The following is a 27,825-nucleotide window of genomic DNA, read 5'->3' as shown; positions in this document are numbered from 1 at the left end:
AACAACAATGATGTATCACCTCACACCTGTCAGAATGGCCGCCATCAACAAATCATCAAACAAGTGTTGGCGAGAGTGTGGAGAAAAGGGGACTCTAGTTCACTACTGGTGGCAATGCAGACCAGTGCAGCCACTATGGAAAACACTATGGTGTTACCTCAAAAAATTAAAAATGGAACTGCCATTTGACCCAGCGATTGCACTTCTAGGAATATACCCCAAGAATCCTGAAACATCATTCAGAAAGAATATATCTACCCCTATGTTTGTAGCAGCACTATTTACAATAGCTAAATCTGGAAACAGCCCATGTGTCCATCAGTAGATAAATGGATAAAAAAGCTGTGGGGGCCCTGGCCGGTTTGGCTCAGCGGTTGGAGCATCGGCCTGCGGTACAGAGAGACCGGGGTTCAGTTCCCGCTAAGGGCATGTACCTAGCTTGCAGTTTGTCCCCGGCCCTGGTTGGTTGTGCGGGTGGCAGCCACTCGATGTGTCCCTTCACATTGATGTTTCTCTCTCTCTCTCTGTCTCTTCCTCTCTCTCCCTCCCACTCTATCTGAACAAAAAATAGAAAAAATGTCCTCGGGTGAGGATAAAAAAAAAAAAAAAAAAAAGCTGTGGTACATATACACAATGAAGTACAATGCAGCTGTAAGAAAGAAAGATCTCTTATCCTTTCAGACTACATGGAGGGACCTGGAAAGTATTATCTTAAGCGAAACAAGCCAAGCAGAGAAAGACAAGTATCATATGATCTCACTTATTTGTCGAATATAATGAACATAACAGTCTGAGGAATGGGGTAGTCCTAGAGATGTGGAAGTGGGGTACAGACTGACAATACCCAGGAGAGGGGGTGGTGGAGGAGAGATAAACCACAGAACTTATATGCATGTGTGCATGAACAATGAACATGGACAACAAAGCTGGGGATAGGGCAGGGAGGGAGAGGTGGGGGGAATCAGTGGGGGAAAAAGAAGAAACATCTGTAACAAAACTAAATTCATTAAAAAAAATAGATAAAGTACAAGGTATAAAATAGCTGCATAAATTGGCATGGGCTGGACCAGGAACAGCAGGTTGAACTGCTCTATGTCCGGGAGCAATTTCTGGTAGTTGGAAAGAATGGAAAGACTCAAACTGTGGCTGAACTGCATCACTTTATTTGAATATTTAAAATAAAGTAGTATTGCAGGGCTTTGCTTAATAAATACTCCCATTACATGGATTCAGCTAAATTATTTATATTTCATATTTGTGTTTGAACAAAAATATGGAAATAATCTGCACTGACATGTTCACGTTGTTGGTATCCACTATCCATGGATAAGAGCAGCACTTTTTGTGACTATATGTGGAACTGAAATGTGGGTGATGATAATCCCTTCTGTTCATATTTCAGCCTTAGCCAATAGGAAAAGAAACACATCAAGCCACCTGTGCCTCACTCTCCCTAAAGAGAGGGGTTTCTAACATTGTGGCTCAAAGCCTGACATTCTTGGGCCCTGTTGGCCATGGGAAACTGTCTCAAGAAGAAGTAGACAAACCTTATTTCACTTCCTGACCTATGTGCTGCAGGCTGCTGAGTTTCTTGTGCCCAGGTGGACCATGAATGGCTTGTCTTCCAATTTCTCTTATTTTATCTTTGCCAGTGACCATGTAGATGAAGTAGTTAGATTGAAGGACTCAGGCTCTGCTGAGCCATTCATTTTAGAATGAGCTATTCATTCTAGATTCAAGAAGGAGGAAGGAGGAAGTCACCTTTGAGCATCCAGCTTCGGCCCCAGCAAAGGTATATAAAGTATCTATTGTTATGTAACAAATTATCCCAGAATTTAGAGGTTTAAAACAGCAAACATGGATTATCTTGCAGATTTTGCAAATCAGGAATTTGGGAACTTTAGCTGGGTATTCTGGCCAGTGAAACTTGTGAGGCTTCAGTCAAGATGTTGGCTTGAGCTAGTCAGATCAGTCAAGGTATCCTCCTCCATGGTTATTGGCAAGAGGCCTCTGTTCTTCTCCATAGCTTTCTGAATATCCTTCTAAGTGATCCAAAAAAGAGGCAGAGCCATATGTCTTTAAAACATAATCTTCAGAATGATACATCATCTCTTCTACTGTATTCTTTTGATCACACAAACCAATTCTGAGACAATGCAGGAGGGAACTATACAAGGGCATAAATATCAGGAGGTGGGGGATTATTGGTGGCCATCCTGGAGGGCTTTTACCTAAAACTTTTAAGCTGGAGGGTAGACACGCCCTCTGTATCTACTGATGGATACTTGGGCTGTTTCCAGATCTTAGTGATTGTAAATTGTGCTGCTATGAACATGGGAGTACATATATTCTTTCTGATTGGTGTTGAAATCTGCAACCCTTTGGTCCACAGGCTTATGCTCAATCTACTGAGCCAAACCAGTTCATGCTCAATGAATTTTAATAAGATTATAACCAGCACTCCTATTAACATATCAAACATTTCTATTACCGCAGATATTTTCTTTATGCCTCTTCTTACTAATTTCCTCCCCTACAATAAGAGGCAAGCGTTGCTATGATTTCCACTGTCATAGATTAATTTAATTTGCTTTTGAATTTGTTATAAGCAAATATATACAATATATATTCGTTTGTGTCTGGTTTGTTTTATTATAGAAATGTTTCTTCAGAATCACACATTTTTTATGTATCAGTAGTTTATTCTTTTTTTTTTTTTATTATCGAATCATATTCTATTGCATAAAAAAGACACCCCCCTCCATTCTATTATAGATGTTTGATTGTTTCCAGTTTGGGGTTATTATAGAGCTATTATGAACGTTCTTGCACAAATCTTTTTGTTAACATATGCTTTCACTTCCCTTGGCAATTCCAAGGTATGGAATTTCTGAATTCATAGTACAGGGATATGTTTAGCTTTATTAGACTTTGCTGAAGAGTTTCCTGAAAGAGTTGCACTATTTTACTTCCCAGCAATGGATGAGAGTTCTAGTTGCTCCATATCTTTGCCAACATTTGGTGTTGTCATCTTTTTCATTTTAGATAATCTAATGGGTGCATTGGCCAAAGCCTATACTCTTAGCCTGATATTGACATGGCCTTTTTTTTTTTTTGCCTTAAGTAATAATATAGTCAAACAACAAGTGTTGGCGAGGGTGTGGAGTAAAGGGGACTCTAGTTTACTGCTGGTGAGAATGCAGACTGGTGCAACCACTATGGAAAACAATATGGTGCTACTTCAAAAAATTAAAAATTGAACTGCCATTTGACCCAGTGATCCCACTTCTAGGAATATACCCTAAGAAGCCTGTAACACCATTCAGAAAGAATATATGTACCCCCATGTTTGTAGCAGCACTATTTACAATAGCTAAGATCTGGAAACAGCCCAAGTGTCCATCAGTTGATGAATGCATAAAAAAGCAGTGGTACATATACACAATGAAGTACTATGCAGCTGTAAGAAAGAAAGATCTCTTATCCTTTGAGACGACATGGAGTGACCTGGAAAGTATTATCCTAAGTGAAACAAGCCAAGCAGAGAAAGACAAATATCACATGATCTCACTTATTTGTGGAATATAATAAACATAACAGTCTGAGGAACGGCGTAGTCCCAGAGACATGGAAGTGGGGTACAGACTGACAATCCCCTGAAGAGGGGGTTGGGGGGAGAAATAAACCACAGAACTTATATGCATGTATGCATGAACAGTGGACATGGACAACAAAGGTGGGGAAAGGTGGGGAGGGAGGGGAAGGGGAGAATCAGTGGGGGAAAAAGGAGAAACATCTGTAACAACAAATAAACTAATTAAAAAAAAAAAACAGGAAAAAATAAATAAATAAACTATAAATGACCCAATGAGTTTGGTTCTATCATCTCAAAAAATAATAATAATAATAATATAGTTACTTTCACACATATCTGTCTCTCCTAGTACACTATAAACCCTCAGATAGCTAAGATATCACCTTATCATTTTTATAGTCCTCCAAAGGCCAAGCATAGTCCCTGAATCAGAATAGGTGTTTTATAAGTACTCAATAAATTTTGGCTTGAAAAACTTTCTTTGCATTTTTTGACCTCCTTTATGAACTTTAGACCAGGAGTGTAAAAGAGTGTTAGCCATGATGAAAGGGAGTGTGAGGACAGTCAACATGACAATGTGTGTGTGGTGATATATCCCAGGGTGCACTGGCTCAAGATGCAGGGTCAGCCTAAACAAAAGGAGGTTAGATAATAAAATTCTAAGGTGTATAGTCCTCATTGTGCATGAGAATCACATAGGGGAGATCTGAAAAACTTCAGCTTGCCTTGATCTCAACTGAGACATTTGGATTTTATTGATCTGGAAGTGGATCCTGTCATTGATTTTAAATAGATGATCCCTAGATACCTCTGTTGTGCAACTAGGGTCATTAGCCCCTGCCCTAAGTAAAGTGGAATACAAAAATGAGAGCTTAATCTTGATTATGATTTGGTTTATTTGTTCCTTATAGATAACAACTATGTCTCCCTTTGGGAATGAGATTATTATGTTTAACCATATCTATGGATCGAACTACAGTTGAATAATTGTCAACTATTCTTTATCCTTCCCCATGTAAATAAAATCTTTGATCACCAATCCCTGGTCATGCCAAGAAATCAAAAGGGTATAGCATAATTGTGTTAATACCAGAGACATTTTCTATGGCCTTATAATAAATTCACTTCTTGAATCCCTAAAATATATCTACTCCAAACATGAATTCTGAATATTTTCAAAATAATTTGAGTCTAGATGTGACAATCAATGGTAAATGAAACAGAACTGGAAGATTATAACTTGGCTTATCAGAGACTAGCCAAGATTAATTGGTTGATGGAAAATAAAGAAATGGAGTCAAGATATTTTGAAATAACATTGAGCTGGCTGTTATAATTGAGCTATGTCAGAGGGACCTCAAGTCTGTTTCTTCCAGAGGGTCTGGTTCTGAATTCAACTCTAGAGTATTCATATTCACATAGCTGCTGCAGGTGGTTCAGGAAAGACATAGCCAGATGTCACCCCACTTATTGAGAGAAGGAGATTTTTCATTACAAGTTAGAAAGGAGATTCACTTTAGAACTTTCCTATTCATTTACTTTTCTTTCCATGTGACAACTATTCTTTGGTTTGATATTTCTGTGAGGTGAACATAACATCTAGAACAATTCTTTCTTAGTTCTCTATTTATTTTCTTCTCCTCACTTCAGTCTTTGTTACTTCCTTGGAGCATGGAAGGTCATGCCAAGGAAGAGGGAAAAGAAAAAGTGGAGAGGAGCCATGGCCGGTTTGGCTTAGCAGTTAGAGCATTGGCCTGTGGACCAGAGAGTCCTGGGTTTGGTTCCTGCTAAGGGCACGTATCTTGGTTGTAGTTTGTCCCCGGCCCCGGTTGGGGTCATGTGGGTGGCAGCCACTCGATATGTCTCTCTCACATCTATGTTTCTCTCTCTCTCTCTTTCTCCCTATCTCCCTCCCACTCTATCTGAAGATAAATGCAAAATATATATATATATATATATCCTTGGGTAAGGATAAAAAAAAATTGGAGAGGAGGGGAAAGCAGGAGAGAAAGGTGGTAAAAAGGAAGAGAGAAAATAAGAGTGTGTATGTGTGTGCACACACATGTTCACACATAGAAAAAAAGAAAAGCTTCTATAATAGTAATGGAGAATTAGAAACTGCACCTGGAGGATCCTTGCACACAAGATAGTTCAACACCCTTATTTTATAGGTGAGAAGACCGAGTACATAAAGGATTTATAGAAGGTGATGCAATGAGTCAGGGGCACAACTGGACAAGAGAACGAAGGTGTTCCCGACCATCTTCTTTTAAGTATTTCCTAATATTTCCCATGCTGCCACATCAAGTCTACAAGAATAAATAGCCTCCTCCTCATCATCATCACCCGACTACAGAGCCTGAAAGAGCATTTCAACAAAGTTGGGTAGACTTTGTATGTGGGGGGTGTCTGAACATGTGGCGGATGGGAATAGTGAAAGGAAGCATTATGTCAAGGAAGATCACTTTTTACCCTACTATAACATACAAATTAAATAAATCTTCAAATTTTTCCAAGGTGGAATAATAGAAAAGGAAGAGTTATAACACTTCTGACAACTAAATGGTAGTCCTAAGAAGTCAGTCATGTCTTTAGAGGCCATATTGCAAGACCACTAATAACAGTGACACTAATGTGTTTGGGTTGCACTTAACACTCTGAGTGTTTAATACACTTCAACCATTTGTTCTGGGTCAGCAGAGGTTGACGAGCCAGTAGTGAATACAAACATAATTGTGTTACATAACGCTAAACTCCCAGTTTAAAGAGCAAAGACAAAACCCCATCAATCATTTTTACTTTCTTCTAGAAGCAAGTGATACGTGTTGGATAAATATAGTGATACTCACTGTTGTGTTTGAAGATCCTTATGGTTGCACTTGAGAGTCGGGCCCCAAGCACAAGAGATGCATGGTTTAACTCATCACTTAAAATGAGGCATCCCTGTTTAGAAAACAAGCACATAAAATGCAGGTCAATAAATAAAATTAAGGAAAAACAACATGTGGGAACAAGAAGACACTTCAAGACTTGAAACAGATCTACAAACCCACTTTAATTTTAAAAGCCCAGAAGTTTAAACTGGTGTCAATGTGAATATAATGCCATACAACAATTAGATAGAGATGGGGATTGGTTTAAGGGGTTATATCTTTAGTAATTTGCATGTAATTTTCACCCGAAAAGGTCACTGAAGCACTTGGTTAAGCAACAGCTATCATATAAAGAATTTATGTTTGACAGGAAAACTAATATGCTTTTGGGTGAGTTGTGGACTTGCTGGGGCCCTTCAATCCCATGTTGGATTATTTGATGTGTTCCTTCTGAAAGGCAGGAGTCTTTTCTTTATCATCTTCACTCCATTGATATCCATGTAACGAGAGCATCACTACTTTACAGTTAAAACATTGCATTTGGAAAAGTATGAATGGCAATTCAGTCTGAGGCCTGTGGAGAAGCCCAATCTAAGTTACTGCTTACAAATTACAACTTGTAAAATTATTTTTCTTTTTTAATTAAAAAAATTTTTAAATAATGAAATTGTTCAAACACCATAAATGCAGAGACAAATTATGGTGGTATAATTTGGGGGATTGGTTTAAGGGATTATATCTTTAGTCATTGTCTTCCATGGCCACCCAGAATCTATGAGCTCTTCCTTATACTTTGGAAGTTTCATACATCACATGTTTTAAGTTCTTGAGCAGGAGCCAGCAACATTTCTATACGCTATATTCCAGATTTGTGTGTACTTATTATTATTTTTTTTGGTGAACATTTGAGAATTACTTATAAACCTCATGCTACTTCAGCCTGAAGTTCTTCAGCATGTATTTGTTAACAAGAATATTCTCCTACAAAATCACAATGCAATGATCACACCAAAAAATTAAATATATTATAATACCATAATCTAATATATAGCTCAAATGATGATTTCCCTAACTGTCCTAATAATGTCTTAATGTCTTTTAAAGGTGTTTTCTTTCTATTTTTTTAAATGCATACTCCAATCAAAGAGCATACATTACATTTAGTTGTCATGAGCCCGATTTAAAAATTAAAAAAAAAAAAAAAAAAGCACAAATCTGGTTAGGGTACTTGCTTTTACTTAAAATGAACCAACTAACTTCCCATTTTTCTCAGAAAAATTTCAGACACCAGCGTGATTTACACTGCAACACTCTGCAATTTGGCCACGGCCTTCATCTCTAGTCTTTTCTTTATCCACTATCCTATACTCTAATTCTTCCAAACCTAGGGCTTTAAACATGCTTTCTTTCTCTTCCTTGTCTTAAGAAAATACATAATATATCTTAAGACATATGTAAAAGATTCAGTTCTCATGTCACCCACTTTGCACGGGCTTTCTCAAGAAGAGTTTAAGCATCATTTTTTTTTGTCCTCCCCCTTGTATATGCATGCCTTTTCTATGGTAGTTATCCTATTTTATTTGGTGTGCTTTTCTCTCATTAGAATGTAAACTACAAAAATTTACAAGGCACAAATGTTGTTCATTTTTGTATATTCTGTGTCTTGCCCCACAATAGGACATAGTAGATTCTTAAGCAGGGATTTATTGAATGAATGAATAAATTAATTAATGGTACAAGCAAAATGTTTTATTAAAATAAATGCTTAATAAGTGTTGGCTACATTACAGATAGTGACTTGGGAGCCTAAATATTTAATTGATTTTGCTAAGCCATCATGGAAGATAAAATTTGACTCACATCTCGGGCTGAAATGTTATAACCAGAATATTATGATGAAGAGATTTGCTGGACTAAGCAGGTACATTTATTTAAAAAGCTGGACATCCAATAAGCTTTTCCTCAGAAAAGGCCCTACTGAGCCATACAAAGCTCTAACAAAGAGCTTTCTCAGAGTTATAATTCTTAGGAATAATACAACAGAAGAAAATTATGTTAACAAATTCTCACCTTTCCAACTAGTGCAGGGATATTCATTGAGTTAGTTGCAAATCCCATCCCAAAGACCATGGCTGCTTCTACATTCAGGAACTTAGCCACAAGGTCCTCCAACTCTTTATGCTTATTCAAGGTTCCTGTACATTAAATAATAGGATGAGTGGATCTTCTTTTCAACAAATCCAAGAATGAAAATTCAAATTTCAGTACACACCCGTCACCAAAATACATAGATAAGAGTATTCATGGCAGGTATATTTGCTACAGTCCCAATATAGAAACAACCTAAATGTTCATCTACTGTAGAATGGATAGATGCATTGTGGGCCTATCTATACAATGGAATTTAACACAGCAATGAAAAAGAACAAATTATAGCCCCACACAAAAACATAAAACATTCTCACAAATTTGTGATTGAGTGAAAGAAGTCAGATGCTAATATACTCATACAGGTTGTATGAGTCCATTTATATAAAATTTACAAACATAAAACTAACCTATAGTGTTGGAAATCAAGATGGTGATATCTTTTGCTGGGAGCATGAGAAGAGTTTTGAGCTTTAAATGTGTTAGTTCTAGATTTGGGTGCTAGTTACATAGTTATGTCTGCTTTGTGAAAATCCATTGAACTGTATAAATACCTTAAATGCAATAAAAATTACCAAAAAAAAAAAATGCCACAATTTCCTTCTCTCTGTACCCTACATCCCACAAATAATCAATTAAATTGTAACCACTCAGAGGTTCCCCACACTTTTATGTAAACAGTTCCCATGACTTGTATAAATACTAATAACTCTACTTATAATTTATTGAAAGTTTGGAATGTACTAAATTTAAGTTACACTAAGTTTACTCAAAGGAGAGAAATTAGGGTAACGGAGAAACAGAGAGGGTAAGGGTTATTAGATCAAGCCTGAAGTTAATGGATCCATGTATATTTCTTGGAGGCCACTGCCTGGGGACAGCTGCAAGGTGCATAAGATTAACTTGAATGCTGGACAATGGACTTTATATCAACACTAGCCATGCCCCAGTCCTCAGCATGGGACAAAAATACCTGGACTGCTGGACCACAGGAATTGTGCTCACTGAAATAGTGGACCTGTCAACAGGAGACCAAAGACCAGGGAGATATCCTTGATGTTTGGGAGCTACATGATATCCTAGAAAATTTGCTCTCTACCTAGACTAAAACTAGAACAGCTAAATTTGGGCTTAGAGTTAAATTTAACTTGTTTAAAAAACAACTTTGCCACGCTGGTGTGGCTCAGTGGTTGAGCATTGACCCAAGAGGACACCGGTTCAATTCCCTGTCAGGGCACATGCCCAGGTTGTGGGCCCGATCCCCAGTGCAGGGTATGCAGGAGGCGGCCAATTGATGTTTCTATCTCTCTCTCCCTACCTCTCTCTCTAAATATCAATAAAGAAAAAACAAAACAAAAACAAATCCCACAAAACAACTTGAACACTTCTTGCACACCTGAGTTTGTGGAGCATCTGGCCTTTTCATTCATTAGCTGTGTGAACTGGGGAAAGTTATTGAGACTTTTTGGACTTTGGTTTGTTCTTTTGTAAAAGGAAGTTAGATTAAACACTAAGGACCTTGTCAACACTTAGTTGTGTTTCCATGATCAATTCTCTATTTTACTTCCATGAAACAGCAGAGAATTAAGTTTGGACATGGTGTATGAAAAATGGGTAAATTCTACCTGGTAGCATGGATGGAAATTTCTAGGCTCCTGTGTAGCCTTTCAGTCCCCATTTTTTATTGTAGAGCTTATCTTATTCCTTCTTGGCTTACTAAAATATACTCCCAGTACAAAGGGTATCCACCTGGTATAAACTTCAAGAAAATATAAATGGGTGATTGCCCTGAAGGAGTAAGAAAGACACATTAAATATGTAGGGGTGGGGGAGAAGAAGCCTGGATAAATTCTTTGCCTCTGCAACTCAAATCTTCTTAAATCTGCTAGTCAAAACCAGGTGCAAAGTCTTATCTAGCTTATGCCCTGTGTATTAGAAGAAACACAAATGGTAAAATAATAAAAAAAATAGTTTTGATTATATCACCATCTAACTCTTTTGCATTATAAAGAGGATACAGAATAAATAGGTAAGCATCACATTTCTGTCATGTAGTACTTTTGCCATTCCAAATGTTCCTATTCCCACAGATAATTGTCTGAATGTGGGAAGTTAGAGAAGACATGGACAATGTCTTTGGTCTTCCACAAGTTGATAGCAGTGGCTTTCAAGGATATACCCAGGTGCCTATGTCCATGAAAGTTAATATGTATCCTTAGTATATTTGAATGGGACCAGATTTTTAGTCTAAATAAAGTAAAAGAGACTGAAGTTTGATGTGTGCTGATATGCAGAGGATTTAAAAATCTAAAAATGGTATTAAATCTACAGAATTCTTCTTCCTGAATTGCTATGATAGCGAGTACTTGTCTATATCAGCAAACTTTTTCTACAGGATCAGACACAAAATATATATTTTTTTAATTTATGCATTTTCATTAATTAATTTATTTTTGTTACAGATGTTTCTCCTTTTCCCCATATTGACACCCTCCTCCCGACGCCCTCCTCTCCCTGCCTCTCAGCATTGTTCAGATGCAAAACATCTTGGGCTCTGTGGGCCATGTGGTCACTGTTGCAATAATTCAACGTTGCTGTTTTAAAGTCAAAGCAGCCACAGACAGTACACAAAGGAATGGGTGTGGCTGTGTTCTAATAAAACTTTATGTATGGATACTAAAATTTTAATTCCATATAATTTCACATGTTGCAAAATATTGTTCTTATTTATTTATTTATTTTTATCCTCACCCGAGGATATTTTTCCATTTTTTGCTCAGGTAGAGTGGGAGGGAGAGAGAGGAACAGAGAGAGAGAGAAACATTGATGTGAAAGGAACACATCGAGTGGCTGCCACCCGCACAACCGACCAGGGCCGGGGACAAGCTGCAACCGAGGTACGTGCCCTTAGCGGGAACTGAACCCGGGTGTCTCAGGACCGCAGGCAGACGCTCTAACCACTGAACTAAACCGGCCAGGGCTTGTTCTTATTTTTATTCTTAAGCTACTTACCACTATAAAAATTATTTATAATTTGCAGGCAGTACAAAAACAGGGTGCAGTTTTGTGAGCCCTGATGTAGATGGTCTTTGGTTTTAGCTATGAACACCATGGGTTAGTGCAAACAGCTCTCCTGTGAGACTCAGGAGAACTACAGTCGAGTCTTGACTTCTCAGCCTAGTGACTGTGTGAACAGCAATTGGCAAGTCATTAAAAAAATCTCTAGACTTCATGTATATCATCTTATGGTATTTGTGTAGGTAGATGATCTACAAATTCTAAAATTCTGTAAGGTCTAATTTTGTTCAATTATCCCAGGTATTACCTTGCTGGCAAGTAGTATACTTGTGAAAATTATTGGCCTATCTTGTTGACTTGTTATGCTTACTTGGCTTTGTTGAACCTACAGGGCCAAATTCTACATTTGCAGAAATATCCCTGCTAGTTGAAATTTGGCTAGGTTGTAATTTCCATCACTGTCAAGAGAAGGGCAATTACCTTGCTAGAACTATAATAGGTGTTAGGAAATTTCCAAAAGGCTTTCAGAACAAGATACACTTTCATTTTCCTACTCCCAAATAATTCCTCTGAGAGTCCCTCTCCCATTACAAATACTCTTAAAGGAAAATAAAATGGCTTGAGAGAAAAGCATTGAAATCTCGTTAATCAGATTTTACAATAATTTGGTCTGAGAGGAATTGGCACTGTTTATGAAGAAGGGTTTTGCTGTGTAAATTAAAAAGGTAAAACTAATTGAGGTGGGGATGTTTATAGCCAATTTAACTGAATCTACTGCTTTAAAGCATGTCTATAGCATTGGTTTGCCTAAAACGATGCTAATTAAAATTGCTTTTTAAAAAGAAAGTAAGATCTCTACTTGGTAACAGTTTCTTAGAAACTGCTCATTCTGCCTGGCCAGTGTGACTCAGGGGTTGAGCATTGATCTATGTACCAGGAGGTTCCTGATTCCATTCTTGGTCAGGGCACATGCCCGAGTTGCGGGCTTCATCCCCAATAGAGGATGTGCAGGAGGCAGCCAATTGATGTCTTCCTCATCATCGATGTTTCTATCTCTCTTTCCCTCTCCCTTCCTCTCTCTGAAATCAACAAAAATACGTTAAAAGAAAAAAAAATAAAAAAGAAACTGGTCATTCTTATAAGAACTTGAAGGCCATAAGATGATATTTATTTGAAATAGGCTTTAATTTCAAAATTTTCAAATTCAGGTTGGCCCCATTGTTCAGTAGTTCAGATTAGCAAGTTTGCACATTTTCTGAATATAGCTACAAACATTTGAGAAAAAAACACAACAGCCTTGATAATTTGAATTAAATGATAGCAGAAAACTTTTCCAGAAGATAAAGAGTGAGACAAAACATCTAGTGATTAAAGATAATGTTCTCAAACTTTGAAAAAAAAAAGGAGACTTTTTAGCAAATTTGCACATTACACCTAACATGAAATCAAAGCCAAAACCCGAGAATGGGAACGAATTTCCTATTATATAAAGTTTCATTGATTCCTAAGTCAATGCATCCTTTCTAATGTTCTTAAGGTGAAAATAGTTGAAGGCTACTTCTTGAAATTGCAATTATAAACAGAAGGCATGTTCTCAAATAAGCAGTTTTTAGGTATGCATACTATCCAGATTTCCCTAATGAGATGAATCAAATACAAGGTTCTCTGAGGAAGAAAAATCTATAAGCAGGGGTAAACTTTTCTTGGCACAGTCAGTCTTATGGCATTCCTTAAGTTTGCTTTCCTAGAAGTGAACTTCTTACTAACAGTTGCTTGGTGAAACTATGGCAGCACAGAGGGCTTGTAGAGTCTATGTATTCAAAAGCTATACTGCTACTACACTTCTGCTACACACCCTTGAGGAATACAAGTGGGGCAGAGGAAAGGAAGAAAACACAAGCTTCTCTTTAGTTTGCCTGGGTTTAACCTTTCCTGGTTTTGGAAATCTGGACCAGCAATGTGCTTCAGGTAGGCTCTGCTCAGATATCAAAACCAACTGCCTTCACTGATTTTCTGGGGTGTCTATCACCTACTTTTAAGTTTTTATTGATAGACTCAATATCTTAAGCATATACGGTGGTCACTTCACACAAAGTAAAATACATTTAAAAAATTTTAGACTAATTTGGTTAAAAAAAGTTAGCCATTCTAGACAGTTTTCAGTGGTTCTCAAAATGTGTTTCCCATCTCAGGAACATCACCTGGGAACTCATTAGGAATACAAAATCTTGGGTCCTATTCCAGACCAACTGAATCAGAAACTCTGTAGGTAGGTACAACAACCTGTGTTTTTCTGTGCCCTGCAGGTAATTCTGATACAAGCTAAATTTTGAGAACCACTGATTTAAGCTTGAGGAATAGAGTGAAGAAATAAAATGTAGTCACTACAGTCAAGCTGTTAAATTACTACATTCAAGTAGGTTGAGGCTGGAGGATACAATTCTATTCTTGTTTTAACTAGCTCAGGAACTTAAACTTTTTGAACTTTTCAGTTCTGTGTCAATGCCTGAATAATACATCAAACCTCCGGATAACCCTCTGATTACTCTGAAGGAATAAGAAAAGAATGGTTACCTATTCAGACCACCTGATATCCATGATCTGGACCACTGACTATCTATAGGATTACCATCTAGGATCAATCCAGAGGCTAAGAATGTGGGACTGCTTCTTCTCAAGAATATAGCTTTTACTATAAGAACGCTTAGCTTTTCTTTTGTCTTCGGAACACTTTGGGTATTGACTAGATGCACTTCCAGTTTATAATCCCTAAGACACTTGAATAAATCTTTGTCATTTATTTATAGCCAAATCCTCCTGACTCCGAGTTTATTGTACAAGCTAAAGAACTCACACAGCCTGGGGCAGAGTGTCTCCAGTGGACTGAAAAGTACAATCAGTCTGATTTAGTGACAATGTCTTGGAAAAGCCAGAACTATTTTTGTAAGACTGTGCCTTCATTTTAGGCTCCTGTTGACTTTTAAGAAAATAATTAACCCTAACATTACTAGTTTATTGTGGAAAAATTAGAAAATACTACAAAATAAAATACAACCACCCATAATAATGCAGATATTCATGTGAAATGCATTTTTAAAATGGACTCATAATTTCCATACTGTTTTATAACTTGTTTTACTCTCTTAACAATGCCTTTTCCATTTTAGAAATGAGAAAATTGAGAACTAGGAAAACATATAGCTTATTTCAAGTCCAGCTAGTTATTCAAACTTTTAAGGCAAAATTTCTCAAATGGAACTGCTGAGTTAAATACCCGACTCTTGATACATTTTATTTATTTTTAATATTTATTTTTTTATCCTCACCTGAGGACATTTTTCCTTTTTTTTTTTTTTTTTTCAGATAGAGTGGGAGAGAGAGGAAGAGAGAAAAACATTGACATGAAAGGGACACATCGAGTGGCTGCCACCGGCATGACCCAACATGGGCTGGGGGCAAACTGCAACTGAGGTACATGCCCTTAGTGGGAACCAAACCCGGGTCTCTATGGACTGCAGGCCGACGCTCTAACTGCTGAGCCAAACTGGCCAGGGTGATACATTTTTATATTGTCCTCCAATTTACTCTATCAGCAGTATATAAAGATGCCTTTTTTGAAACTATGGGATATTATTCTTTTTTTTTTTTAATTAATTAATTTATTTTTTTGTTACAGATGATTCTCCTTTTTTACCCCATTGGCACCCCCCTCCCCACCCCACACTCGCCCCGTCCCCGGTTTTGTTATCCATGTCCATTGGTCATGCATACATGCATTTAAGTTCTGTGGTTTCTCTCTTCCCACCCCCCACCCCCTCTTCAGAGGGATGTGAGTCTGTGCCCTACTTCCATGTTTCTGGGTCTACCGTATTCCTCAGACTGTTATGTTCATTATATTCCGTATATAAGTGAGATCATGTGTTTTTTGTCTTTTTCTGCTTGACTTATTTCACTTAGCATAATACTTTCCAGGTCCCTCCATGTCATCTCAAAGGATAAGAGATATTTCTTTCTTACAGCTGCATAGTACTCCATTGTGTATATGTACCACTGCTTTTTTATCCATTCATCTACTGATGGACACTTGGGCTGTTTCCAGATCTTAGCTATTGTAAATAGTGCTGCTATGAACATGGGGGTACATATATTTTTCCTGATTGGTGTTTCAGGCTTCTTAGGGTATATTCCTAGAAGCGGGATCACTGGGTCAAATGGCAGTTCAATTTTTAATATTTTGTGGTAACACCATATTGTTTTCCATAGTGGCTGCACCAGTAAAATGTCCATACTACCCAAAGCAATCTATAGATTCAATGCAATCCCCATCAAAATACCAATGACATATTTCACAGAAGTAGAACAAATACTTCAAAAGTTCATATGGAACCATAAAAGTCCCCGAATAGCCACAGCAATTTTGAAAAAGAAGGAGAAAGTAGGTGGGATCACAATACCAGATATCAGATTATACTACAAAGCGACTGTAATTAAAACAGCCTGGTACTGGCACAAGAACAGGCATATAGACCACTGGAACAGAACTGAAAACCCAGAAATGGACCCAAGGCAATATGCTCAATTAATATTTGACAAAGGTGGCAAGAGCATAGAGTGGAGTAAGGACAGCCTCTTTAATAAATGGTGCTGGGAAAATTGGACAGCTACATGCAGAAAAATGAAACTAGACCATCAACTTCCACCATACACAAAAATAAACTCAAAATGGATAAAAGACTTAAATGTGACCCGTGAATCCATAAAAAATTCTAGAAGAAAATGTAGGCAACAAAATTTCGGACATCATACGGAGCAGAATTTTCACTGATACATCACCTAAGGCAACAGAAATAAAGGAAAAGAATGAACACATGGGACTACATCAAACTAAAAAGCTTCTACACAGCAAAGGAAACAATCATCAAAGTGGAAAGGCAACCCACTGTATGGGAGAACATCATTGCCAATGATATATCAGATAGGGGTTAATTTCCAATATATATAGAGTGCTCATACAACTCAACAAAAGGAAGACAAAGAACCCAATTAAAAAATGGGCAGAGGAGCTGAATAGACACCTCTCCAAAGAGGACATACAAATATCCAAGAGATATATAAAGAAATGTTCAACATCACTTATCATCAGAGAGATGCAAATTAAAACAACAATGAGGTATCGCCTCACACCTGTCAGAATGGCCGCCATCAACAAATCATCAAACAACAAGTGTTGGTGAGGGTGTGGAGAAAAGGGGACTCTAATACACTGCTGGTGGGAATGCAAACTGGTGCAGCCACTATGGAAAACAATATGGTGTTACCTTATATTATTCTTATTTAATTTTTTCCAATTAGGTGAAAATAGTAACTGTGTCTCAGTCACTCTTTGATTATAAATGGGGCAGAGTATTTCCCACAGGCTCATTGGCCACTTATACTTCTTTTTTCCTTAATTGCTCATTTATGTACTAGATCTAATTTGTCATGTAAAATTTTTATTACACTAAAATATACATATAGAAAAGGAATTAATTATAAGTATAGAACTCTTTCAAACTTCATAAAGAGAACATAAATATAAATGCATCAAGATAAAAAACAATATGAACAACAACTGGGGAGTCCCTTTGTGCTTCTTCTGTTTTCCAACCCCCCCCCCTCAAAGAACCACTATTCTGTGTGTTCTCAACAGGGGTGTTATTGTTCCCAAAGGGTTGAATGTCTTACTTCATTTATGTACAAAGCACAGGTATCTATGTACTACATACACAGATATATAGTATATCTATGACATAAAATACATGGGAGGAGGAGATAATAAAAAAAATAGTTAAGATATATCATACTATTCTGATTGTATAGTTTAGCCAGTATTGAACTTTGTCAAAATCTTGGCCCACTTCTTAAATTTAAATGATATTTTTTTTGATTAGTTAAGTCTTTACATATTAAGAATTTTAATATTTTTTCACGTACATTGATAATAACATTTTCTAATTTTGTTCTTTGACTTTTAACTTTGTTGACATAGTTTTTGTGTGCAGAAGTTAAAATGTTTCCATTTTTTTAATCTTTCCCCTTAAGTTTTATGGGAGGGCTCTTTCTGGTCCCCTAGAGTATTAGGACACAGTAGACTACTGACAGAATTAGGCTTGAGAAATATGTAGGGCAAATCCTTGTGATAGCATTTGGATTGGAAGCAAACTGGCTTTTCTCTAACACAAATAGTGCCTATTTACTAGGGACCAGGGTGGCCTGAATGGAATGGAGTTGGCCTGAAGGTCATTTACAATAGATCCCTCCCGCTAAGAGGGCATTCTGCCAAGTGAGGTGAAGTCTGCTGGAAAAGATTGGAGGTCATTATGGGTTGTAGAACTGAGGGGGTGATTATAAGTGACAAGCTAGAGAAAAGGCTTTTATGGTCTGAATGTTCATGTCCCCTCCACCCCTCCACCCCGCACAAAATTAATCTGTTGAAAACTTAATGCCCAAAGTGATAATATTAGGTGGTAGAAACTTTAGGAGGTGATTAGTTCATGAGAATGAAGAACTCATAAATAGAATTGGTACCTGTATAAAAGAGGGCCCAGAGAGCTAACCCCTCACTTCCACCACCTTCCACCATGTGAGGACACAATGAGAAGTTTGCAATACAGAAGAGGACCCTCACCTGACCATGCTGGAACCTTGACTTGGTCTTTCAGCCTCCAGAACTATGAATTTCTGTTGTTTATAAACCCAGTGTGTGGTATTTTGTTATAGCAATTCAAACAGGCTAAGAAAGAGGTGTTACATCAGGGGAGCTACAGTCTGACATTTCTAGTCAGGCACTTATGAAGAACACACACAAGTTTGTTTTGCATTTTAATTGTCTGAGCAGCTTTATTCTGTTCATTTTTCATTTGTTCATCAGTTAATTCAGTCATTCATTCAATTTCAATTTTATTTATATAGTTATTTCTGGTGGTGGTGGTTCTTTCTTTTACATTTCAATTCCAAATACATTTGCAATTTACCTAAGTGTAATTTGCCTAACGGTAAAGTGTGAGGTAGAAATCTAACTTATTTCCTTATATGATCATCAAGTTATCACAATATTTATTATGATCCTTTTCCAACTGATCTGAAATACTGTTCTTATTATATACAAATGAGTGTGCCATGCTGTGTCTGTCTTTAGACGTTCAGTTAGACGACTCCTAACCTTGTCCATTTATGTCACTGGGATTGTGTTCAATTTACATATTCATTTGGGGAAGTATTGATAGAATTATAATACTAAGTCATTCCCTTCTAGATTATGGTATCTCTCTCTGTTTCTGTTTACCATTTATCTTGTTTTCTATAAAAGCTTTATAGTTTGCTTCAAATAGGTTATAAACATTTTCAAAATAATTTTATTCCTAAGTTGTTTGCTATTTTTCTCATATTTATTAACGAATAACATTTTCCCCACACATCTTCTTAGTGATTGTTGATTATTGACTTGACTACATGAATTTTAAAAATTGGTCTTTATTGAATGCAGGTCTTCATTTAATTCCTTATTGAATATTTATTATTTTTAGTAATTTTATTGTTGTTTACATATGCAAGATAGAAGGAAGTGGGCTAAAATGCTCTCTTCTGCTCAATTCCCCTTCATCTCTATGGTGGCCACACACACACACACACACACACACACACACACACCCTTCAAAGGTCCCCTTTGTTACTCACAGATGACAGCTTGAAAACCAGAGAGGTGACCAGTCAGATCATTTACAAATAATGGTTAATTTACCTCTTCTTTTATTATACATATACTTCTTATTCTGTCACATGACATTCACTTAATAAATATTTATTGATTTCAGAAGTGAAAAAAATGAATGACTGCATTGTGTAGTATACTTCCAAAAGTTATTAAAAGTAGTGGTAAAAGCACATTTTTATCTTTTTCCTCTTTAAAGTGAAAGCTTCTAGTGTTTCATCATAAAAGATTGTACAGTCTTTTTGTTTGAACTATATGTTTTTTATTTCATTCAGGAATATCTTATTTTAATTCTATTGAAGGTTTTATAAAGAATGTACATTACATTTTATAAATGATTTGCAACATCTACCAAGATAATAATGTTTTTTTTTTTTCTTGAATCTTTCAATGTTATACATTTTTATTACTGAACTACCTGACTAGAACTAATTGATCATTGTGTCCTGTTATCTGAGCATACTGTTGGATTTACAGTGCCAATTTCTTAAAAAAAATTTTCTAAGTAATATTGTCCAATAGTTTTCTTTTATTAAATGCTTGTTTGTCAAATTTGGGGGTTCAGGGTTTGTGAGCACAGGGGCTATCAGCTCTGGCTGCTCATCAGAATCGTCTCCAAGTGACTTATTACCACAGATGACTCAGCTCGATGGCACTCTCCTCTAATTCATAAGTTCCTGCTTTTATCTTAATTCTTCAACACTTTTGCTTTCCTTATATTTCGTACTGCACTGGATGCTTAATTTATTAGCTTCAATCCTTCTTTTTAAAGAAAGAATATATGCTCCTCTGAGTACACAGCTACCTAGGTCCTATGGGGTTTCCATAATTGTTAGTTTCTAACTATGATGTAACCATACACTTCATTCCCCTTTTGATTCAAGGGCCTGTTAGGAGATGGCTTAAAACCCTCAACTTATTTTTTAAAAGAGTTTATTTCAGCTAAACAGAGAAAGACAAGTATCATATGATCTCACTTATTTGTGGAATATAATGACCATAACAGTCTGAGGAATGGGTTAGTCCCAGAGATGTGGAAGTGGGGTACAGACTGACAATCCCCAGAAGAGGGGATGGTGGCGGAGAGGCAAACCACAAAACATATGCATGTATGCATGAACAGTGGACATGGACAACAAAGCTTGGGACAGGACGGGGAGGGAGTAAGAGGGGGGAATCAGTAGGGGGAAAAAGGAGAAACATCTGTAACAAAAATAAATTAAAAAAGAGTTTGTTTCTAATTTTATTATTAATTTTTAGCATTATTTTACTCTGATTCAAGAATCCAGTGACTTATGTAGGTTTCGCTTTTTGAAATGTAATGAGTTTTTTGGTGGCATAATATGTAGCATATTTTTGTGAAAATTCAATGACTTTAAAAAGATGTAGCATACTGACAATATGCTTAAAGGTTCAGCATTCACTATATCAATGTTAAATTCAACTCAACATGTACATATTAATATCTTCTGTCTTTATTTTCTTCTTTATTTTTCAAGGACTAGGAGGTACTTTATAATCTCCTATCACTATTTCATTTTTATTTTTTCTTGCTTTTGTTTTTAATCAGCTTGTGGAATTTTAAATCGATCCACATGATTTTCAGAACCTTCTATATTCATTATCCTACTAATTTTCAATTGTACGGAAACATAAACAGCTATATATGTCTCTGCTGTGTTACTTGATGCATAGAGGATACAAGAGTCATACCTTTCATCACTATGGGCTCTCCGTACAATTGCTCAAAGGTGAGTATCTTTAATGATTTATAAGTTGAGCTTAACTTCTGCTTCCCTTTTTGTTCCCATTTGCACCACACATTAAGGTTGTTATTAATTTGGTTTTAACTTTCAGTTTATTTTTTACTTGAAGCTTAATTCATATGAAAATAAAACAAGCAATTATGCATTTACTTTGCCTCGTGAGTTTCTGCACCATGTTTTTCTTTTTAAACATCTTCCACATACAGAAAAAATTAAATAGTTCTTTTAGGTAAAGAAATTTAAAGATTAATGTGGAACTATCTTGCATAATGTGATATTACTGATTATTACTTAGTGTTAATATTCAGGCATTATGAACAATTTGTACACATTTCTCAGTCCCAGTGCTGAAAGTCTAAATAAAGATCCATGTAGAATCTGTTTGTAGTCATTCTAGTGACTATCGCACACACACACACACACACACGAAAAACCTTCAAAGATTTCTAATCTTTCACAGCCCATTAACAAATTTATTAGGAAAGACCATGCTGTAATTACCAAAGTTTTCACACATTGCACACAACTTGAAGGAGATAGCCTACATCAGGGAGCATTCTAACAAAAACAGCATGAATGTGGAAGATATAAATTTAAAATGTTTGACATTTTAAATGCTTGATTATGACTTCAAATTGCCATTTCATTCTGCCTTGTATTCAGGATATAAAAAATGCACAACCCTCCCAGCACCCTCAGCCTGTGGATTGTTAAAATGACCCATAAGAAAGTCAAAGCATTCCTGGTCGGTTTGGCTCAGTGGTTAGAGCATTGGCCTGTGATGAAAGAGTCTTGAGTTTGATTCTGGTCAAGGGCACGTACCTCTGTTGTAGTTCAGTCCCCAGCCCTGTTCCATATGTTTCTCTCTCTCTCTCTCACCCACCCACCCCAACCCCTACTCTATCTGAAGATAAATGGAAAAAAAGGTCAATGCCTCCCTTAATTCTATATTTTACTATTTTTTAGTTCTACACAAAAATGAACAGCAACACATAATTTCGGTTTCTAGAAACAGCATTTGTAATCCTACTATATTTTGGGCTTAGTTTGAACATTTGCAGGTGCAGATTTAGACTGCACCTTGGACACCTTTTTTGCTGCTCCTTCCACTAAATCAGCTTCCCTCTTGGGCACTGAGTTATTTTGGTGGAGGTGCAGCCAGGGAGGTAGGAACCAGGTGCCTGGCGGGGACCTACCTTTCTACTTTTATCTTTTGCAATAATTTTAATTTAGTTTCATTTACTTTTTATTACAGCACATAGTTGAGGTTAGATTTTTGGCCAAATCTTAGTTTATTTTCTTTCAGTAGGCAAATATGTTCTAGTTACATATTTTTGGTCAAAATAACATGTGTGGTCTTCTATCCTTTTATTATGTTTTAAATACTTCCTCTTAGTATTTATTCTTTTTTGCCTAATTTTCTTATTTTGTAATGTAATTTCTGTGTTCTCCTCCCACCCCCAGGACTTTGGAAACTATTTTTAAAAACTCTGGGAGTTATTTGTAAGTGATTAAACATTCTTGAACATTTACTTTTGGTTTCTCAAGTAGCTATTTTGTTACTAAAAATTGAGTCTCTGTATTATCAAATTTTTATTGTCAATCCATTTCACTATTAAACATTTTCTTAAGACTATACAGCATAACTTTGCCAAAAGTTACTTGTATTTCTTGAAATAAATGCCATTCAAAATTATGCTACTAATTCTTGCATGTTATGTTAAGGTTAATATTTTTGTTTCAGAAGTATTTTAAATGTATCCTGTTTACTTATTTATTTTGGATTGCCTATATCCTTGTTTCCAGTCCTTTTATTTGCCTAAAATTAGTGTTGGTGGCTTCTATTTTGCTCTCTCACTGTTTACTTGAAAACTTAAAATATACTTTCGAGAGCTTGAGCTGGAGATCTCAATGAAGCAGGAAAATATTAAAAGCCCACCTATTCAGAAGGGGGTAGGTAGGGAGAGAACTGAGGCTATAAGCATCTTAAGCTGGGATCATCACCTCTGCTTGGTTCTCCGGGTTTGCTGAGCCTGCGGAATCAGGGACCTGTATTCCACATGCGGCTTCCAATGGAGGCCAATCATTGCCTGTGTCAAGCTCCTGCCCTTCAGCTTCTGCGGGCTGTGATGGGGGAATGTTCTGTCTTAGTGAGTTGTGGGGAAGGGGGCAGGTCATAGTATTCAGGAGTATGTTTTCTGTCTGGTTCATTAATAATCCTGGTGTTGGTTGCCATTAGCACCATATGAAACATTCCCAGAGGTTACTGATTCCATGTCTCTTATGACCAGGGTCTTTTTCCAGTCTCTGCCTTACGGCCAAATAGGGCATTATGGGCAATCTATATCTAAGTGAAGTAAAACTGTTTTATTCCTGCTTTCCAGACCTCCAGCCCTCATTCCTCAAAGGAAGATAAGACATCTTTCTTAAAAAAATTGGGCAACCACTTATAAATTCCAGAGCTTTAGCTAAGTATTTACTGGTTATTTAGATAAAAAAGTTACTGCACTCAATTTGAGTTGTTACCTATCATACAGATCTGAATAATTACAGTTTTTAACACCCTTCTGCCAACTGGCTATCTATGTTGTGACTCATTTTTCATTAATGGTAAATCTTTTTTAGCATATTTACTTCTGATTCTTAGATAGGCTTGCATATTTATCCTGGATGGGAAATTGCTATGGTATAAACTGCTGAGCTACACTGGGAGTTAAGAGTTAATAAGCCACCATGGGCCCATCACTTAATCACTATAATCTTTAGATTGTTCCTCTATGGCAGTGGTTTTCAACCTGTGGGACACGACCCCTTTGGGGGTCGAATGACCCTGTCACAGGGGTCACCTAAGACCATCAGAAAACACATATTTCTGATGGCGATTCATAACAGTAGAAAAATTACAGTTATGAAATAGCAACAAAAATAATTTTATGGTTGTGAGTCACCACAACATGAGGAACTGTATTAAAGGGTCACGGCATTAGAAAGGTTGAGAACCACTGCTCTATGGGAATAGCAGTGAACTCTATAGGAGGATGTTCACATCTCTCTTCCTCCCAGAAGTGGCGTAACAGTTTCCTTCTTACTGACATTGTTCCTCTGACTGAGAGAGAATATTTCAGCTAAAAAAGAAATAACTAAGCAGTCTGTTCCACCTTGCCCATTCATTCATTTATTCACTCAACAGTCAACAGGTCAGTTCCTTCCTTAATGAAGCTTATGTTTTAGTAGCAGAGACAAGCAATATACAAATCAAGATCAGTGATAGATATCATTCAGAAAAGTGGGGAAAAGACCAAATGGGAAGCTATTTTTCAATGGGTATAACGTTTGTTATGCAAGTGAATCAGTTCTAGATATCCTCTGTACAACACAGTGCCTATAGTTAACAACACTGTGCTGTGCACCTAAGAATTTGTTAAAAGGGTAGATCTCACATGGAGTGTTCTTACTATAAAAAGAGGTTGGGCACAAAGAAACTTTCTGAGGTAATAGGTATGTTTATTCTTGATTGTGGTGATGGTTTCATGGCTGAATGCATATGTCCAAATTTATTAGATTGTATATATTAAATAAGTACAGTTTTTTGAATTTTAATGATACCTCAATAAAGCTGTTTAAAAAAGAAAAAGAAGTTGTGACAAAGGACCCAGAAAGGGACCAGTCAAAAGAGACAATAATTTCTATTTTAGATATTAATGGTCAGGAAAGATCCTGTTTTTTTTTTATTCTGAAGAACTAAAATCTGTAATTAATAAACTACTTGGCAAGAGCATAATGTTAGATATTTCCATAAAGACTTTCATATACATTTTCCCTTTTATAATAGCTTTTTGAAGCACACTGTCTAGATAAGATCTGGATTTGAGAAATGGCCACAGGAAATCTGAAACCCAACTAGACAAAAATTTCAAAATAGTGAACATACATACCCATTTCATGTCTGGTACTGGCCACACCTACGCCATACGCCTCTAAAACATCCTTCACTGTCCTCATAGATTCATCGTACCTGACTGCCAGGCCAAGGAAGTTATAGGAGCCCATGTTGATAACATCTTTGATGACTCTTCCAGTGAACCTGCAGAGAGAAGGGCCAATGAGCACAAAGGGCTTTGTCACTTAATACCATCCCAGTGCCCCATAAAAGACTCACAGAAAGATCTTGGGTCTGGCCCAAATAACATATAATTTTTTAGACTTGCATTGTTGTCACCACAAAGTGATTTGTCCTTAGAGGAAAGTATCCCCACAGTGAAGCTGGGTATAATATTACAAAAGGTATCCCAAGCCACCTAATATTACTTAGCCCTGATTTTCCTTGGACACTCACTTTCATGAAACCAATGTACTCTGGTTTAAGTCCTAGTAAGAACTTTCTAAATGAGAAAAAGCCATGGTCATCACTGTCTCCTTCAGCAAGAAGTAGGAGGATATAATTTGTTGATAAAGCTGAAACGGGCTCTTCCTTGCTGGCTCTGTATATCCTGCACTTCTGACCTGTGTAATATAAACAAGCCACGCTTGGCAGCATGATTGCTGTGACTGCCCCACTGGCATATGAGGGCTTGCAGAAGGCTGAACGATTGAAGACCAGTTGCTGCCATGCTTTAGTTTTTCAGATTTGTAATCTGGTGCCTATGATAGAATTTCCTAGAAAGGATTTTTTTCAATCAAGCCCCTCCAGGTGGCTGTCTCACCTAAATGTCCAGTTGTAGTCATCTGACACCCTCTCCATCACGTCAAACAGAGGTCCTGGGGCACTGCAAATGGGTCGGTTCCAGTTGTCTCTGATTCTCATGTAAAGGTTTCGTGTGTAAAAATTCTCAAAGTTTTGGTACAGCGGCACAAAATCCTGTATAAGAGAGGCAGAAGTTTACCTTTAGTCCTCTGCCTTTTGTATCTCATTTGCAATTGAAGACTAGAGCAATACCTGAAAAATCCATGCAAATATTCCATTTGCAAATATTTTTTGAGCAAGGGTTTGTAGGTAAGGGGACAGGTAGGTTTATAAATAACTCTGTTAGAACTCCATGCTAAAAGAATTTACATTTTAGTGGGGAAAGTAAAAAAAAAATGTAGCAAATAAAGACAACAAAGATGATGGAGCAATATAAAACAAGTCCCAAATGCATGGAGACAATGAATCTCTGCAGAATTTTATCTGAAGAATAACAATAGATGTTTATGTACAAAAAAGTTTAGTTGGAAAGAAACTGGTTGAATGATAATTTGGTCTTAAATTTTATTATTTATTTATTTTTTTGTTTTTTGAAATCTATTAATTTATTTTTGTTACAGATGTTTCTCCTTTTTCACCCATTGATACCCTCCTCCCAATCCTATCCCCCCGCCCCCCAGCCCCACAGCATTGTCGTCTATGTCCATTGGTTATGCACATATGCATATAAGTTCTTCAGTCTAATCTCTTTCCTTCCCTTGCCCCCCTCCTCTGAGGTTTGTCAGTCTGAACCCTACTTCTATGTCTCTAGGTCTATTTTGTTCATCAGCTTATTTTGTTCATTATACTCCACAAATAAGTGAGATCATGCGATACTTGTCTTTCTCTGACTGGCTTATTTTGCTTAGCATAATACTCTCCAGGTTCCTCCATGTTGTCTCAAAGAATAAGATATCTTTCTTTCTTATAGCTGCATAGTATTTTGTTGTGTATGTGTACCACAGCTTTTTTCCCCACTTATCTATTGAGGGACATTTGGGCTGTTTCCAGATTGGTCTTAACTTTTTTTTTTTTAATTCTCATCTGAGGACATTTTTCCACAGATAGAGTGGGAGGGGGAGAGAGAGGTAGAGAAACATTGATGTGAAAGGGACACATTGAGTGGCTGCCACCCACAGGACCCAACCAGGGCCGGGGACAAACTGCAACAGAGGTACACGCCCTTAGCGGGAACCAAACCTGGGTCTCTCTGGACCGCAGGCCAGCGCTCTAATCGCTGAGCCAAACCGACCAAGACGGTCTTAACTTTTAAGACATGACTATTTCTCCTCATTTTATATTTAAAATGTGGATGAACAAACTTTGTGCCTGTTGGCGAAACTGTTGATAGGTATCTGGCTGTCATATAGTCAAGGGCCTAGAAGCTGAGTTGAGTTTGTGGAGGCACCTGGCCTCTCTCACAGTTGAAATAATAGTACTGTTTTGCCATATAAAATGTAAACCATGCCTGAAAGATTTGCAATCCAGCTGAGGTTCAAAACAAGACATATGTATGTTGTCATCTAACTCCTAATAGTAAGCACAAGGCAGAAAATTCAAAACCTTGGCCTAAGCCAAGTACTTTGGGCATTTTTAAGATGAGAGGTGGAGGAAGAGCAACATCTTACTGAGGAATCAAGGTGACTTTATGTAGGAGGGACACTAAAGGTAGAATAAGGTTGCTATTGGCAGGGATACTTAGACCCCATCAGGGCGAAGGAGTTCATATCCTGGAAATGTAGGGTGTATTTGAGAAAAATGAGTAAGACTAAAACCCTTGCAGGATTTTATGGAGACGTTCATGGAGACATTTAGCCCACACCGACCCATCCACCTCACTCCATGTGTCATTACCTGCTAGGATACTGAAGTGACAAGGGTTATTAGCTGCAATACAATCACAACAAAATTATTGGACCTATAAAACATGGTAGTATTTTTAAATATGTTTT

The 27,825-nt window shown here is 37.0% G+C and overlaps 1 protein-coding gene across 1 annotated transcript in view; it reads right to left on the bottom strand.

Annotated features, from left to right (window-relative positions):
- SPTLC3 (serine palmitoyltransferase long chain base subunit 3) overlaps positions 1-27,825 on the bottom strand; it is a 135,419-nt gene that overhangs the window by 62,762 nt on the left and 44,832 nt on the right. Inside the window, exons 3-6 of the mRNA XM_036245291.1 lie at positions 25,854-26,008; positions 25,086-25,234; positions 8,539-8,663; positions 6,445-6,538 (exon numbers count right to left, since the gene is read on the bottom strand). Coding sequence (XP_036101184.1) covers positions 6,445-6,538; positions 8,539-8,663; positions 25,086-25,234; positions 25,854-26,008 — 523 coding nt within the window. The remainder of the gene's footprint in view (positions 1-6,444; positions 6,539-8,538; positions 8,664-25,085; positions 25,235-25,853; positions 26,009-27,825) is intronic.

This window comes from Molossus molossus, unplaced genomic scaffold (assembly GCF_014108415.1).
Source record: "Molossus molossus isolate mMolMol1 unplaced genomic scaffold, mMolMol1.p scaffold_m16_p_6, whole genome shotgun sequence".
NCBI lineage: Eukaryota > Metazoa > Chordata > Mammalia > Chiroptera > Molossidae > Molossus > Molossus molossus.
The sequence above is the reverse complement of the archived record's forward strand: the minus strand, read 5'-3'. Positions and strand labels throughout refer to the sequence as shown.